The sequence below is a fragment of the Schistocerca piceifrons genome, chromosome 9 (assembly GCF_021461385.2).
Source record: "Schistocerca piceifrons isolate TAMUIC-IGC-003096 chromosome 9, iqSchPice1.1, whole genome shotgun sequence".
Lineage (NCBI taxonomy): Eukaryota > Metazoa > Arthropoda > Insecta > Orthoptera > Acrididae > Schistocerca > Schistocerca piceifrons.
Window position 1 is genome coordinate 119,535,436 of NC_060146.1, and position 17,208 is coordinate 119,552,643.

Consider the following 17,208-nt stretch of genomic DNA (forward strand, 5'->3'; position numbering starts at 1 on the left):
CAAACTGGACCATGCGGACAAACCAACATACCTTGGTGTCGTGCTGAATAGATCACTGACGTACAGATATCACTGTGAAAAAACCTGCCGAAAAGTTGCTGCCAGGAACAATATTCTAAGAAAAGTGACGAATAGTAAATGGGGATCTAGTCCGACTGTATTACGAACAACTGCTCAAGGACTTTGCTTCTCCACGGCAGAATATGCATGCCCTGTATGGTCCCGATCCACACATGCCAAAAAAGTCACTACAGTCCTTAATGAAACATGCAGGCTAACAACAGGCTGCATGAAACCCACTCCACTTGGGAAAATATACAAAGCAGCTGGATTCTCATCCCCTGAATCCCGAAGAATTGCGCACGAACATACAGAAAAATTTAAACAGATTTTCGACGAGCGCCACCCGCTGCATGTTTCTTCATGTGGACGTAGCAGACTTAAATCCTGCAAGAGATTCCTCACTAGTGAATTGAGCGAGCCTCCGAAGGACTACCCTGCCTCCTGAGAAGTACCCAGTGGCAGTACATCAAGCTGGAAGATTTGGAGAGCACTGAACCGCATCAGAACAGGTGTAGCGCCAGTTAAAGCAAACCTAGTCAAATGGGGCTTCAAGGACGAAGGAGACAACAAATGCGACTGTGGCGAAGTTCAGGATATGGAACACCTTCTACAGTGTTCCATCTGCCCCACAAGGTGTACCCTTGACGAACTATGGCTTGAGAAGAGAGAAACATTGGACTTGGCCCGACATTGGGCTGAAAGGCTTTGAAACAAATCTCCGGACACAAAAAAGTAAAGTAAGTGAGTACCTTCCAGAAACAGTACATACTAAATAACAAATAATTGTCAGCGATCAGATTTGCACTGGTGACCTGCAGAACACCAACCAACAGTGCTAACAGTTACTGCAAAAGCTGCACAGCGCAGCTTGCAGCATTGCTTCGTCTCCTACTCTCCTGGAAAAACAGTGACTCTTTGTTCCAGAATTTCTCATTGGAGCCACAGCACCATGGATCGAGATCTTGTCAGTGGTCCTTGCTATGGCAGTACTGGCAGTTCCTCACATTCTGGTCATGTTGTCACATCCTTTTCAGTACAGTGAGCATTGTAGGCAGGCCATCCTGTCAAAATTTCACAGTTGCCAAGTATGTGTGTGGTCTTCAAGAACAAGAAGCCCCTGTCAGCACCTCAGTGCTGTAGTGGGGCTTTGTACGGAGGACATGGATGATATCTCTGTGTTTGTCTTCTTTATGAAGGCACATAATCCTCTACTTCATATGTGACATCTACCAGGCAACAAAACAATATGGCCCGAAATAGCTTTTCTGATAGTCCCACTTTACACACAGATAAAAAAATACATAACGGGTCTCCCAAACTTTATCTTAGTATTATAACACACTCAGTTCTTTATATGAGTGTCCAGGGTCCATACACAAGCTAATTTCCTTGTGTTACAGTCTTGGTGTTGAGATTTTTCACATAGTCACCCTGAGTATTGTCCAATTCAAATAGTGTATGCATTATTGTTTTGGCCTTGTGACTGTGGAACAGAAATGAACCATGTGAAGCCTGTAATGTCTTGCTTTGCTTTGTTTTGTGCAAATGTCATGGCGGCCAGTGTTGTATCCCTCTTAAACATGTAGGTGAAAAATATACAAAAAAATGCCTAGGATTGCAAAAGACAAAAATAAAAATCATCAAGACAATCCTGCCTACAAAAGTGTTTTCACGTTGGAAGAAATGAAGAGTCTTGAGTATGTATTGTTGTAAAATTCAATATACTCATCAGATTTGGCACCCTTTATGCGTGGAAAACATTTTGAGTCGATTGAGGAGATTATGGAACACTTAGATGGATATTTTGCTGCTCTTCCAGAACTGTGCGGAAGGTTATTTCTACTGTATTGGACAGTGAACAATTGTCATGTCATGGACGTCAGTCTGGGTTCGATAACAATTGGTCACTCAGTGGAGTCATTTTTGTTACATACATGAACCATGGACCTTGCCATTGGTGGGAAGGCTTGCGTGCCTCAACGACACAGATGGCCGAACCATAGGTGCAACCACAACGGAGGGGTATCTGTTGAGAGGCCAGCCAAATGTGTGGTTCCTGAAGAGGGGCAGCAGCCTTTTCAGTAGTTGCAGGGGCAACAGTCTGGATGATTGACTCATCTGGCCTTGTAACACTAACCAAAACGGCCTTGCTGTGCTGGTACTGCGAACGGCTGAAAGCAAGGGGAAACTACAGCCGTAATTTTTCCCGAGGGCATGCAGCTTTACTGTATGATTAAATGATGATGGCGTCCTCTTGGGTAAAATATTCCAGAGGTAAAATAGTCCCCCATTTGGGTGGCCGGGCGGGGACTACTCAGGAGGACGTCGTTATCAAGAGAAAGAAATTTGGCGTTCTATGGATCGGAGTGTGGAATGTCAGATCCATTAATCGGGCAGGTAGGTTAGAAAATTTAAAAAGGGAAATGGATAGGTTAAAGTTAGATATAGTGGGAATTACTAAAGTTCAGTGGCAGGAGGAACAAGACTTTTGGTCAGGTGAATACAGGGTTATAAATACAAAATCAAATAGGGGTAATGCAGGAATAGGTTTAATAATGAATAAAAATATAGGAGTGTGGGTAAGCTACTACAAACAGCATAGTGAATGCATTATTGTGGCCAAGATAGACACGAAGCCCACACCTACTACAGTAGTACAAGTTTATATGCCAACTAGCTCTGCAGATGATGAAGAAATTGATGAAATGTATGATGAGATAAAATAAATTATTCAGGTAGTGAAGGGAGACGAAAATTTAATAGGCATGGGTGACTGGAATTCGAGTGTTGGAAGAGGGAGAGAAGGAAACATAGTAGGTGAATATGGATTGGAGTTAGGAACTGAAAGAGAAAGTGTCTAGTAGAATTTTGCACAAAGCATAACTTAATCATAGCTAACACTTGGTTCAAGAATCATGAAAGAAGGTTGTATACATGGAAGAACCTTGGAGATACTAAAAGTTTTCAGATAGATTATATAATGGTAAGACAGAGATTTAGGAACCAGGTTTTAAATTGTAAGACATTTCCAGGGTCAGATGTGGACTCTGACCACAATCTATTGGTTATGAACTGTAGATTAAAACAAGAAACTGCAAAAAGGTGAGAATTTAAGGAGATGGGACCTGGATACACTGAAAGAGCTAGAGGTTGTACAGAGTTTCAGGGAGAGCATAAGGGAACAATTGACAGGAATGGGGGAAAGAAATACAGTAGAAGAAGAATGGGTAGCTTTGAGGAATGAAATAGTGAAGGCTGCAGAGGATCAAGTAGGTAAGAAGACGAGGGCTAGTAGAAATCCTTGGGTAACAGAAGAGATACTGAATTTAATTGATGGAAGGAGAAAATATAAAAATGTAGTAAGTGAAGCAGGCAAAAAGGAATACAAACTTCTCAAAAATGAGATCGACAGGGAGTGCAAAATGACTAAGCAGGGATGGCTACAGTACAAATGTAAGGATGTAGAGGCTTATCTCACCAGTGATAAGATAGATAGTGCCTACAGGAAAATTAAAGAGACCTTTGGAGAAAAGAGAACCATTTGCATGAATATCAAGAGCTCAGATGGAAACCCAGTCCTAAGCAAAGAAGGGAAAGCAGAAAGGTGGAAGACGCATACAGAGGCTCTATACAGGGACGATGTTCTTGAGGACAATATTATGTAAATGGAAGAGGATGTAGATGTAGATGAAATGGGAGATATGATACTGCGTGAAGTGTTTGACAGAGCACCGAAAGACCTAAGTCGAAACGAGGCCCCGGGAGTAGACAACATTCCATTAGAACTACTGACAGCCTTGGGAGAGCAAGTCCTGACAAAACTCTACCATCTGGTGAGCAAGATGTATGAGACAGGCGAAATTCCCTCGGACTTCAAGAAGAAGATAATAATTCCAATCCCAAAGAAAGCAGGTGTTGACAGATGTGAAAATTACCGAACTATCAGTTTAATAAGTCACAGCTGCAAAATACTAATGGAAATCCTTTACAGACGAATGGAAAAACTTGTAGAAGCTGACCTCAGGGAAGATCAGTTTGGATTCCGTAGAAATGTTGGAACCCGTGAGACAATACTGACCCTACGACTTATCTTAGAAGGAAGATTAAGGAAAGGCAAATCTACGTTTCTAGCATTTGTAGACTTAGAGAAAGCATTTGACAATGTTGACTGGAAGACTCTCTTTCAAATTCTGAAGGTGGCAGGGTTAAAATACAGGGAGCGAAAGGCTATTTACAATTTGTACAGAAACCAGATGGCAGTTATAAGAGTCGAGGGGCATGAAAGGGAAGCAGCGGTTGGGAAGGGAGTGAAACAGAGTTGTAGCCTGTCCCCGATGCTATTCAATCTGTATATTGAGCAAGCAGTAAAGGAAACAAAATAAAAGTTCGGAGTAGGTATTAAAATCCATTGAGAAGTAATAAAAACTTTGAGGTTTGCCGATGGCATTGTAATTCTGTCAGAAACAGCAAAAGACTTGGAAGAACAGTTGAACGGAATGGACAGTGTCTTGAAAGGAGGGTATAAGATGAACATCAACAAAAGCAAAACAAGGATAATAGAATGTAGTCGAATGAAGTCGGGTGATGCTGAGGAAATTAGATTAGGAAATGAGTGGTAAAGGAGTTTTGCTATTTGGGGAGCAAAATAACTGATGATGGTCGAAGTAGAGAGGATATAAAATGTAGACTGGCAATGGCAAGGAAAGCGTTTCTGAAGAAGAGAAATTTGTTAACATCAAGTATTGATTTAAGTGTTAGGAAGTCGTTTCTGAAAGTATTTGTATGGAGTGTAGCCATGTATGGAAGTGAAATGTGGATGATAAATAGTTTAGACAAGAAGAGAATAGAAGCTTTCGAAATGTGGTGCTACAGAAGAATGCTGAAGATTAGATGGGTAGATCACATAACTAATGAGGAAGTATCTAATAGAATTGGGGAGAAGAGGAGTTCGTGGCACAACTTGACTAGAAGAAGGGATCGGTTGGTAGGACATATTCTGAGGCATCAAGGGATCACCAATTTAGTATTGGAGGGCAGTGTGGAGGGTAAAAATCGTAGAGGGAGACAAAGAGATGAATACACTAAGCAGATTCAGAAGGATGTAGTCTGCAGTAGGTACTGGGAGATGAAGAAGCTTGCACAGGATAGAGTAGCATGGAGAGCTGGATAAAACCCGCCTCAGGACTGAAGACCACAACAACAACACATCAGCATAAAGGTGAAGGCATTGGATGGACACTTCTGACATTGCACTCAAAGTGGATGTGAGACTCAGTCTGACGATACTTTCTTCACTTTGTTGTATATTGATAATTTTGTTGGCTTCCATAATGAATCTCAGCAGATGTGATCCAAACTCCCACGTGTTTATTGCTTTTGGTTGTATTTTCATAGGATTAAGAAAAATCAAGACAGCTTCATAGGATCGGTTGATCTAGTAGTATTGCTGGGCAATGTGAAATGATGCAAGATGTTTGATATCCTCAGAAAAATAGGTATACACTATGGCGAAAGACAGATATTATACCATATGTACCAGGGCTGAGAAGGGACTACAAGAATGAGAGACTAAGAGAAGTTTTAGACATAAGGGAGGGATGTACTCCTTATCCTGTACTATTCAAGGCAAAGGTCCCGAGTTCGAGTTTCGGTCGGGCACACAGTTTTAATCTGCCAGGAAGTTTCATGTCAGCGCACACTCCGCTGCAGAGTGAATATCTCATTCTGGAAACATGCCCCAGGCTGTGGCTAAGCCATGTCTCCGCAATATCCTTTCTTTCAGGAGTGCTAGTTCTGCAAGGTTCGCAGGAGAGCTTCTGTAAAGTTTGGAAGGTAGGAGACGAGATACTCGCAGAAGTGAAGCTGTGAGACCGGGCGTGAGTCATGCTTCGGTTGCTCAGTTGGTAGAGCACCTGCCCGCGAAAGGCAAAGGTCCCGAGTTCGAGTCACGGTCGGGCACACAGTTTTAATCTTCCAGGAAGTTTCATGTTTACCAACTTACAATTTTCCTTTACAGCTTTACTATATGTTCAAAATTTGCCACTCATAGTAGTTGTATTTCGTGTGGTGTTTGGCTGAGGCTTACATGGCCTTATGCTTATGCAGAAAATGAATAGATAAAATTTCAGGAATGCCAGGAAAATAATTCTAAATAAGTACATTCACGTAGTAATTTTTAAATTTTGTTGCAGACCATATGGAGTTACTTGAATGAAGAATGTGCACAGAGATCAGTTGAGCCACTAAGTGAAGAAATATGGCAAATCCGGTGTGCGAAGGTATGTTTATGTTGAGAGTTCTCTTGTTGTATTTGTGTTTGTTTTTAGCTTTTGTTATTTTGTAGCCTTTCTGGCTACAATCAAGTCTCATTCCAAATTGAATCTGTTTCTACATCTGTACTGTGCCAGTGCATATTTGCTGCACACACAACGCCCTCATACAGTATGAATTTCAACCATCTCTGACACACACACACACACACACACACACACACACACACACAGACACACACACACACACACAGTGTCTGCCTGCTGAGGCCATTGACAACCAGAGTCAGTGGTCTCGTGTGTGTGTGTGTGTGTGTGTGTGTGAAAGCTAACTTGTTTGACAGTCCTTTTGTTTTGCCTATATGCTACTCAACATCTCCACTGTATGGTGAGTAGCAATCTATCACTCATTATGAAAATGACAACTGTATGGTGAGAGCAATCTATCATTCATTATGAAAATGACAACAAAGGAGGTGCATTTGAAATGTCCGTGCAAAAATAAAAACTGCTTACATGTTTGGGGTAAACTTTTTTTTTTTTTTTTTTCGACATAGTCTCCTTTTAGACATGAACACTTCGTCCAACACTGTTCTAATTTCTTTATCCCTTCCGAATAATTGGAATTGTCCAAGTCTGCAAAATAGCTATTGATTGCTACAATCACCACCTCGTTTGAATAAAATCTTTGTCCCACCAGTCATTTCTTCAAATTGGGGAACAAATAGTAGACCGAGGGAGCCAAGTCTGGAGAATAGGGGGAATGTGAAACAAGTTGGAATCCTATTTCCATTAATTTTTTGACCACAGCTGCTAAGGCGTGTGCTGGTGAATTGTCGTGATGGACAAGGACTTTTTTGCGGTCCAATCGCCGGTGTTTTTCTTGCAGCTCAGTTTTCAAATGGTCCAGTAATGATGAATAATATGCACCTGTAATAGTTTTACCCTTTTCCAGATAGTCAATGAGGATTATCCCTTGCGAATCCCAAAGACAGTCACCATAACCTTTCTGGCTGAAGGAATGTACTTCGCCTTTTTTGGTGCAGATTCTCCCTTGGTAACCCATTTTTTAAGTTGTTCTTTGGTCTCAGGAGTATAGTAATGTATCCATGTTTCATCCACAGTGACAAAACAACATTTAAAGTCCTGTGAATTCTTCCTGAACAGCTGCAACCCATCCTTGAAACACTTCCATTTTTGGTCAAGCATGAGCAATCGCGGAACCCATCTTGCAGATAGCTATCTCATGTCCAAATGTGTACGCAAAATATTATGTACCCATTCATTTGAGATGCCCACAGCAATAGCAATCTCATGCACCCTCACTCTTCTGTCATCCATCACCATGTCATGTATTCTTTCAATGAATTCTGGAGTCGTAACCTCAGCATCACTTGTGCCCATATGGCCACTCTGAAAATTTTGAAACCACGTATAAACTGTATTAATCGAAGGTGCAAAGTCACTGTAATGTTTATCAAGCTTCTCTTTAGTCTCCTGAGGCATTTTGCCTTTCATAAAGTAATGTTTAATCACCACACGAAATTCTTTTTCGTCCATTTTTTGACAATCACTTGACTTCCTATATGGCTGAAACTTGGTGTACATTCTTTCCAAAGATGCTACTAACCAAACATGACCTCGATATGTGCCAGTGATGCCATCTCCCTTTGCACAGACTTTTCAAACACCCCTTGTAATTAAATTTACATGCACAAAGATTTCAGGTAGCAAAACAGTGAAAGGAAGAAGAAGTGGGAATAACTGAAACAGTTAATATGCTGTTTAGTATGATGTGACAAAGTAACAGAAATATAAAAAAAATTACATTTATACCAGTTAATTAGATAAAAACAACAATCAAAGTAATTTTGATAAAGATTTAAAAATAAAGAAACTTCAAAGCACCTGACAAGATTCATTTCGCAGTCTTTTGCCTGTGAGTATTGCACAGTAATTGTTATGCTATGGTAACAGTACAGTTGCTATTTTTAAAGCTGTAGAGCATCTTGCGAAATTCCGGACCTTTTTTCGATTCATTACTTGCAAACAAGGGCCCACTAGGGTGAATGAATGCCCCTGCAGTGTGCAATACCTTGACCTTAATCTTCATCATCGTATAAATGGTTTCAAAAATTCCGCCACTGGGGACCTTGTCAGTTCTACCAGTGCAGCCCACACTTTTCAATGCTACAACTGCAAATGTGCATGAAAGGTCAAAATTAATATTCTGCATATTTTCTCATATTGAAGTGGATGGGACCTTAAATCAGAAACTGTGAAAATGGTGCTGCTTTTCAATACAGAAGCAGTCATTCATTGAAAGCTAAAATAGAACCCAAAGAACAAAACAAGCATAGGCCACTTCAGGATAACTCTGTTGAAGTTTTTGCAAAAGCAAACCAACTTTTAAATTTGTCTAATAATTAAAAAAAAAAAAAAAAAAAAATGCAAATTTTCCAAACAATTCATGTTACATTTTCGGGTCTGTACTTATAAGGTTTGATTTAATTTATTTTCATATGACCAGTAATTGAAAATAAAATTATACTTTTTTATTAATAAATATGATAACACATTTGTTAATTAACATTTTCATCTGTTAATAAATATAAAATACAAAATAAGGTAATGTTATTGTCAAAACACATTACATGCTGAGCTATTGACCACTTCATTAATGAATTACTCTTAACATTCTGTTGACTTATAAAAGTGTCAGTGTGGGTCTGGGTTATACTGATTTATTTCCCCAAACCCCATCCCACTTCTTTATGAGGTGACTTACTTGGAATTTTGCAGCCCCTTTTCTTTACGGGAAAGTCAGCTGCTGGAAAATCTCGTGACTTCTCCGCCGAATAGTGCTAGGTACAGGAACTTTTAAGCAAGTTTCTACTTATAAAATTAGTAGACATACAACCTTTCCTTTTTGTCAGTTAACAATGTATTTGACTTTCATCCACAATATAATTCACACTTTCAACATACATATGTAACTTTCTGTAAGTATCTTGTACTGTCGAACATTAGAAACAAAATGAGTTACAGTTAAAAGAAAGTTGGCTTGACTACCATGACTTTCTTAAAATGATCGGAAAATACGTCTTGCCTCTACCAAGGCTGAGTCAAGAGTCCACAATAATACTTTTCCAACTGTTCTTGTACCACATAACAATAATCAGTGACACAATAAGCACAAAGCTGCATATAGGTTCCATATTTCTTCCATATACACTCACTAACACATCTATGGATTGCCCGACAGGTACTTGTCAGTGCCGTTCAACCGCCGTGTCTACCTCCTTCTCGCAACTGATTTTAAACTTGCACACACAAACGTGACATGCAGTAGGTATGATTTTACCATCCCACACTTGTATTTAGAATATCATGTGTTTGAGACAGTAGAAGGCTGAATGGCTCTGGAATTTACACAGAAATTCTCGAATCACTACACTACTAATGTTTCATATGTAACGGTGCTTGGAAATCTTTTAATCTTCAGAGGTAACTTTAGCAACTTGTTTTAAGAATTGCATTGTACTGGTTTAAACCACCAATTCTGCTTGATGAATGTTAAATGGAAGGCAAGGAATGCTGTGCTATCACATATGTAAGAATGGCAGGTCTGTTTGACAAATTGTCTAAGGCAGTTGTCGAACGGAGACCCGCAGGCTGCATGCAGTCCAAATTAATTATCCCTGTGGCCTGTGGTTCTCACCAATATTTTACAATAATATGCACATCTAGAAACTAACAGCCAAATCCAAAACAAGAAAATGAAACACCCTGTATCACTAATGTCCTTGATTGTCAGAGATTAGTCCTCAAACCTTTTTTTAATAGTTGTCTTTGGTTGTAATACTGGCTACTGTTGTAGTTTTTGCTTAAGACAGTTGCTTCAATGCAAAACAAAGTGAGAATCCAACTTGGGTTTATTAAAGGCTACCATCTTCAGACACTTGAGGCAGCTCTCCTCACTTCTGAAAATTGGTTGGCAGGATCTTCAGCCTTTATATCCACTTGCCTCCATTTCTTTGCAGGACTTAAAGTTGATGTATTTTATAATTTGATCTATAGGCTTCACTTGTGTTCGTCTAGTTCTTCTTCCACTGACATAACCCTCTGTTATTGTTTTTAGCAGCCCCCTCGTGCGTCAACAGTACACGGAATTCTGAACTCGCCCTCATTTGTGAACTTCTCTGTTATAATGCTCACTTAGAGCCAGCAATGTTTATTGAACATAATTAATATGTTTATTGAACATAATTAATGTGTGTAATACCAAACTGAAATTGTCTTTTAATTCACAAACCAAACAGTAATGGTTCCTGATTGACAATCCTTCATGCTAACCATTCAGCTACCAGGGACGGACAATCCAAACACTAATTAGGCAATAAGCTCACATTTAGTAATTGAAGTCCCATTAAGCTTAACAGAAGATGAAACCACACATCTGTAATTTGTAGCACTGTACACACAGTAAACAGTACAGCTGTCAGAGTTCGCAGGTAGACGTGGGCCAGATCGTGACAGCTTAGAAAGAAAACTGCTATCGGGCAGTGTATTTGCCCAATACAGAGCTTCACGTGAGTATCTGGCAATATTGGTACTGTTCTCACCATGACTGCCCTCGCCAGATGTAGGTTGCGTTACGCGTATTGATATGTCCATATCTTCCAGTTGCATATCCAGCAGTGTTACTAAATTATCAGTTTGTTTGATATTCAGGATGCACCTGGAACATTACATGTCAAAAGAATTTATTGTTTTTCCTTTCCTCAGTCCCAGGAGTCAAAGTCTCACAGCTGTACACTGCTTCATTCCAAATATATGCTTTCAGTACCTTTTTCTGATTCATGCAAGATTACTTTTTAAGATATCTCCTTCTTTTTATCAAAGGCACTTTTTGCTTGAACAATTCTGCTTCTTATTACTACTTTCTGTCTCCTATTTTTAGTGATCTAGCTTGCTAAATAAGTAAATGAGTCAACTAGTTACAGTGGCTTGTCACATTCATGTATTCAGCTTTTGGCCTGCCCTCCTGTATCATAAACTGTCATCTTTGTTATGGACTCTCTAATTTGCATATTAGATTTTCCCATAACTTTGTCTGTATCATGTGACACAGATTGCTCTAGAAACTTGTATTTCTCATACTGAGCATGTTTTGGACCATAGTCCATTTTCATTTTCAATACTTGTCCTATTGAGGAGAAACGAAATCACAATATTGAAATAAATACAATAGAAGTATTTGGATATAGTGCAAATATTTGTACCTACATAAATGCTTTTATTATGTTTATTGTGATATTGTGTTTTCATTTCTCTTTGAGAGAACACCTGTTGAAAATAGACTTTTGTCTGAAACATGTCCAGCATGAGAAATAAGTGTTTACAGAGAAGCCATAAGTATCTGAAGATAGTGTTATTTAAACAGTTTCTGTTGGCTGCACAATTTTTGATCTTTTTGTGGTTTCTGAAATTCAGTGCTGTACAGAGTGTGATCTAAAATTGTGGTTCATGCTTGGATTGCACATATATTAGAAACTTCGTAACATTTTTTTCCCTTTATGTTTAGGATATCCCGAAACAAAGCAACAACAGTGACTGTGGTGTCTTCATGTGCAAGTATGCAGAATGCATTACACGTGATGCTAAGTTGGAGTTCTCCCAGAACGACATGCCAGAGATACGAATGGAAATGATGGAAGAAATACAAACAATGACCCTGCTTCACCCCTGAATGTGTAATTGCTGACAGCTTTTGCACACAGAAATCAAGGAAAATTTACCATTTGGGGCATCATTCTCTCTCACACTTCAGTTAACATGGAAGAACTATAAAAAAAGTGCATGCTTAGAAATAAGATAATGATCTTTTTATTGGTATTTTCTTTCTTTCTTATTAAAAATTTACTTGTGTTTTATGTCAGTGCGAGGAAAGACATTTTTTAGTCCTGTAGAGGAATACCATTGCGTTAAATGCTAGCAGCTTTTTTAAAGATTGCACTGAAAGTTCCGATGTAAATGAAGAAAAATGGAACTGCAAAAACTGATGTATCTATATGTACATAAGCATGGAATTTATTTTCATATGTTCCTATAGGTCTACAACTTTGTAAATTCATTCAGAGGAGTGAGATATCAGTGTCATTATTGTTAATGTTATTAGTATATGTGTACAAGACTGTGATGTAATAAATTATATACTATATTACTTTGCATCTATATTGATTTTCCTCCTTATGAGTCTGACATTTGAGTAAGTTTGTAAATATATCTGGTTTATATAGTTCACATTTTCACACAGTCGCACACACAAGTTTTTCTTAGGCTTTTGTCTCATGCAATACTTTGTTCCTTTACATTGTTCTCCTTAATACATTTGCAAAATATTATTATTATTATTATTATTATTATTATTATTATTATTATTATTATTATTACACTCAGTAAAGGTAAATTCTTCTGGAAAACTTGGAATTCTCAGGGAATCTTGGTACAACTCCGTTACTTGGCAGCATTTCAACCAAACATCAAAGGGCATTGTGGCCAGTATGAATACGGTGACCACACATTGTCTCCAATGCTATTTTGGTTCTTGCTTTGAAACCTAAGATTGGCTGCATGTCATTTGTATTTCCAAGGTGGATTGTTCAAATCACATTGTCTTGGGAACAGTGGAGTGACATGAAAGTTTTCCAGTTTTTTTGGAACTTTACCAGGAAGAAATGCATTTGTGGATATATTTGCCTAAGCTTTCCTACTGTACTTAAAAACTAATTTCGAAGTACCTGGAGTGCTATACTCCACCAACTTCTTCCACAAATGCACTGACTGCGATCCATGATCATACATGTTTACTTCATCTCTCTATGAATTCAACTGAAAATTGGCTCAAATGTGTAGGTGTTATACCATAAATATTGACCAATGTTGACATCAATATGTGGATGAAGGGTAATGGAGACTTCAATTGCAACACGGTTTGTAGTTGTTACAAGTGTAGTGTTAAATAATGATTTTATTAAGGTTAATATGTGCCAGTGATTAAATTTTATTTTCACATTTGGATTGGTGAAATAATGGTTTTCTTCAGATTGATATGTGCCAGTGACTAAATTTTATTTTCACAATCAGAATTTTACAAGAAAAGTAAGGGAAAAATATCATTTTGAGTATAACATTACTATATGTTTACAAGGTGTTTTCACAGCCAACTTTAGCAAATATGTGATTTCAACATCAGACCTGAAGCCAACATAAAAATGCATAACGCATCTCAAAATTGATGAACCATGGTATTGTATAATCTCATTCAATCTGATCTTATTTATTTTACATACTTTTTTTATTTATTTTACATACTTTTTTTATTTATTTTACATACTTTTTTCCCAACCTTCAGTTCATTATCCCCTAGTGTATTCTCCGCTTGTAATTAAAAATTTATGTTTTTGAGAAACTTTGTTTAAATTTGTTTAAATCATTTTTATTAAAAGATCATTATTGTTCTGCCTTAATGAAAGGGTGGTAGATAGGGTTCAAGGTCATGAGGAGTTGTGAAGCCATGTACACACTGAGCTTAAAACATGTTTTCAAAATATATTTCCAGTTGCTACTTGTGGACACCATTTCGAAACATGTTTTGAATTACAGAACCAAGTATCTAGCAGTGTCTGTACAGATTGTTTCATACTTTCTTTCCATTTGTAGTATTGAGTGGAGCAGACAATGCAGCAGGCTGTCGTTATCACTGCATCAGGTTGAAGTTCCGTATGGATCAAGCAGTACAAGAACAGCACAAAGAAAAGATGCTCTGCAGAGAATTGCTGCTATGTTTGGTACTAGTAGCAACTGCATTGAAAATAAATAAATATAGTTGCATGTCGTCCAGTATCGATGGGAAAAGAGGAAGGTGCTGAACAGTGGTGCAGACACTGTTGGACAACATAGTATGGTACAGCTATGCATTCACGCAGTTTCGTGATGATATTCATGAACCAAAGAAAACTAAATGCTGTGGCTAAATAGGTGTTCATTCCCTGTCACATTCATAAGCAACTCAGAAACTAACAACATTGTTGAGGCGATAATTTTTGATGATTTGTGTGGAATCATACCAACTGAATAAAAATTTGGTAATATGTGTATCTAATGACGTTTTTGATTAATTACACAAGCCTTCAGGACTTACACCAGTGCTCCACAAACTTCAGGTACAACTTGAGATTTGCTTTGAAATGTGAAAATAGTGTGGTATGCAAGGCTCTGAATTAGCAAAAAATAGTGCTACCACATTTCCAGGTATTCAAAATTGGTGGATGACATCCAAGTAAAATTATGAAAACCAGAGCTATATTTAGCTGCTGTACCAAGTTATTGCTGCCATTTCTTCTCTAGTATGTTTTCATTCACCAGTCATGGCAAGGCCTTTCACTTTGATTGCAGGAACCTGCTTTGAGTACTAATAGTGCAGTAGCACGTGTCATTACTGTTCCCTCATCACTGGAGGTAACATAGCAGATGATACAGAAACTATATGACAAACAGCCTTACAGATGATGTGAATACACTACGAGAAATGTTTGCCACCAGTGTGGACAGAACAACAATAATTGGGGGGGGGGGGGATGGTTGTAAAGTGGTGTAAGTATTTTGTTCTTCTTTTAAAGATCAGTAGTGCTATGATGTCTAATTTAAAGAAATTTTATTAAGATATTCTGAAGAGTCACCCAAATTTAAAGGACTGGCTTGAACCTGTGCCTGGTGAACCTTCTGTAGCCTTTTGCAGTTACTTCTGTAGCCAAATATCTTTAAGTAGGATGAGATGTCCGGTGCTTTTTAGCCACATGAAGGGGGAAAAAAGCATTCTCAACACACTAAGTAAGAGCACGTAATTTCAACTCGAAGTGTTTTTTCAGCCAGAGAGGTCAACTGCTACCGTGTCATCTACTACTTCTGAGCCACTTACTTCTTTGTATCATCATCTTCAGAATCTAAAGTATCTGCATTACCTTCAACAACAAATTGCCCACATGGAGTTGAAGAATTTATGTTAAAAGAGGCTGTAACAATAGCAGAAATTCTCTGGTGTGTTAAAACAATTACGACACACAAGCTATTTCAGGTAGCAAAAATGATGTTGCTGTAATCTTGAGAATGTGTAACAATAGTTTTGTAGCTAACAAGATGCAACTTAAGATAGATAAGGTAGGATATGTTCTTATGTTTGATATAGCACCTAACTTTAATCAACTGTTATGTGGGTTGCTGATGAAAGCCAGTTATATTGTTTTCAGTTTTCATGTATCACTGAATAAAGCTGTGTGGGGCACCCAAATAGATGTAAATACAAGATTTTGGGGTGAAGATGAAAAAAGAGATAACAACAAGATACATTACTTCCTCTTTTCTTGGTTGCTCCAGAGTTTCTGACCTTGTATCTTCTTTCACTTATGTAACAAAAGAGATACCAAAGGGAAAGATTCTCCAGATTTCGATGGACAGGCCAAATGTGAATTAGCCATTTCTGAAAAAAATATAAAACACGTTTAGCAAGAGTCGAAACTGCTTGATATTCGTAGCTGTGGGCTTCATTACATGCATAATACCTTCATAGAGGCAATCAATGCAACACATTGGAGCATTCATTACTGTTGAGAACCTTGCATAATTTGTTCACAAATGTCTCTGCCAGGAAAGCATTATATATTCAGTGTTCAGGCTCCACCATTTCCAAGAAAAATTTGTTGTGTCAGATGGTTAGAGAATTCCTCAGTTGCTCAAAGAGCAATTAATATAACGCCAGACACGAAGAAATTTCTCCAGCCTGTGAAGAAAGATAAGAATGAAAGTTGGTGAGTAAGTTTATTAATGATCCATTGCTGTGTCCCAAACATGCTTTTTTTCAAGTTGATAGCCTGAAATATTGAACTTTTCCGAACACAGTTCAGGATAGACATGTTTCCACACAGCTTTAGTATCTATAGTACAGACAGCATTAAAACATTTTATGAAGCCAGAGATGTTAGAGAAAAGCATGTCAATCAAGTTAGACCGAGCAGGGTAGTGCATTGGTTTAGCACACTGGACTCTCCATTTTGGAGGACTCCTGTTCAAATCTGCATCCAATCAGCTTGATTTAGGTTTTCCGTGATTTCCCTAAATCACTTAAGGCAAAGGCTAGGATGGTTCCTTTGAAAGAGCACGGCCGCTATTCTTCTCCATCCTTCCCTAATCTGAGCTTCTGATCAGTCTCTAATGATCTCGTTGTTGACAGGACGTTAAGCACTAATCTCTTCCTCTCTCCTCAATCAAGTTAGCTGATGTCATGGAAGAAAAGACCTGTTACCTCCAAAAAATGTAGTTGTGGGTTTTGATACCCGCAAAGAATTAAAGAATACCAATTTGGACGCAAGAACAGTCAATATGTTCGTTCAAGTTTCGACAAGAATGTAGGGCAAGTCCTCATACATATGTCATCAAACTTAATAACAGGTCACCCTCAAACTACCCACTGACAATCATCATAGCGTTTCTTGATCTAGGGTTGATTGTGTCGAACATCAGTTTGGCGAAATCACACCTCAATAAGCTGCTTTATATTTTCCCAGAAAGTAATAATGTAAGTTGAACTGCAGCAGATAATGTAATATTTGAATTGAAGGACCTGACTTTCTACCACATGTTATTAATTCTTTTAAAGAATACAGTCATTCTGAAAAAAAGAGTTGATGATATCAAGTGGGATATCCTTAGCGATAAAATACCAAAATTTGATGGTTTTCATGAAATTAATTAGCAGTCTTTCCCATGGGTATGCTAACATTGAAAGGGACATTTCTGTTAAAGGTGAACGCCTCTT

The 17,208-nt window shown here is 38.3% G+C and overlaps 1 protein-coding gene across 1 annotated transcript in view; it reads left to right on the forward strand.

The window, feature by feature from the left end:
- LOC124717097 overlaps positions 1-12,525 on the forward strand; it is a 357,007-nt gene extending 344,482 nt beyond the window's left edge. The window contains exons 42-43 of the mRNA XM_047243803.1: positions 6,255-6,341; positions 11,920-12,525. Coding sequence (XP_047099759.1) covers positions 6,255-6,341; positions 11,920-12,084 — 252 coding nt within the window. The 3' untranslated portion in view covers positions 12,085-12,525. The remainder of the gene's footprint in view (positions 1-6,254; positions 6,342-11,919) is intronic.
- Positions 12,526-17,208: the final 4,683 nt, after the last annotated feature.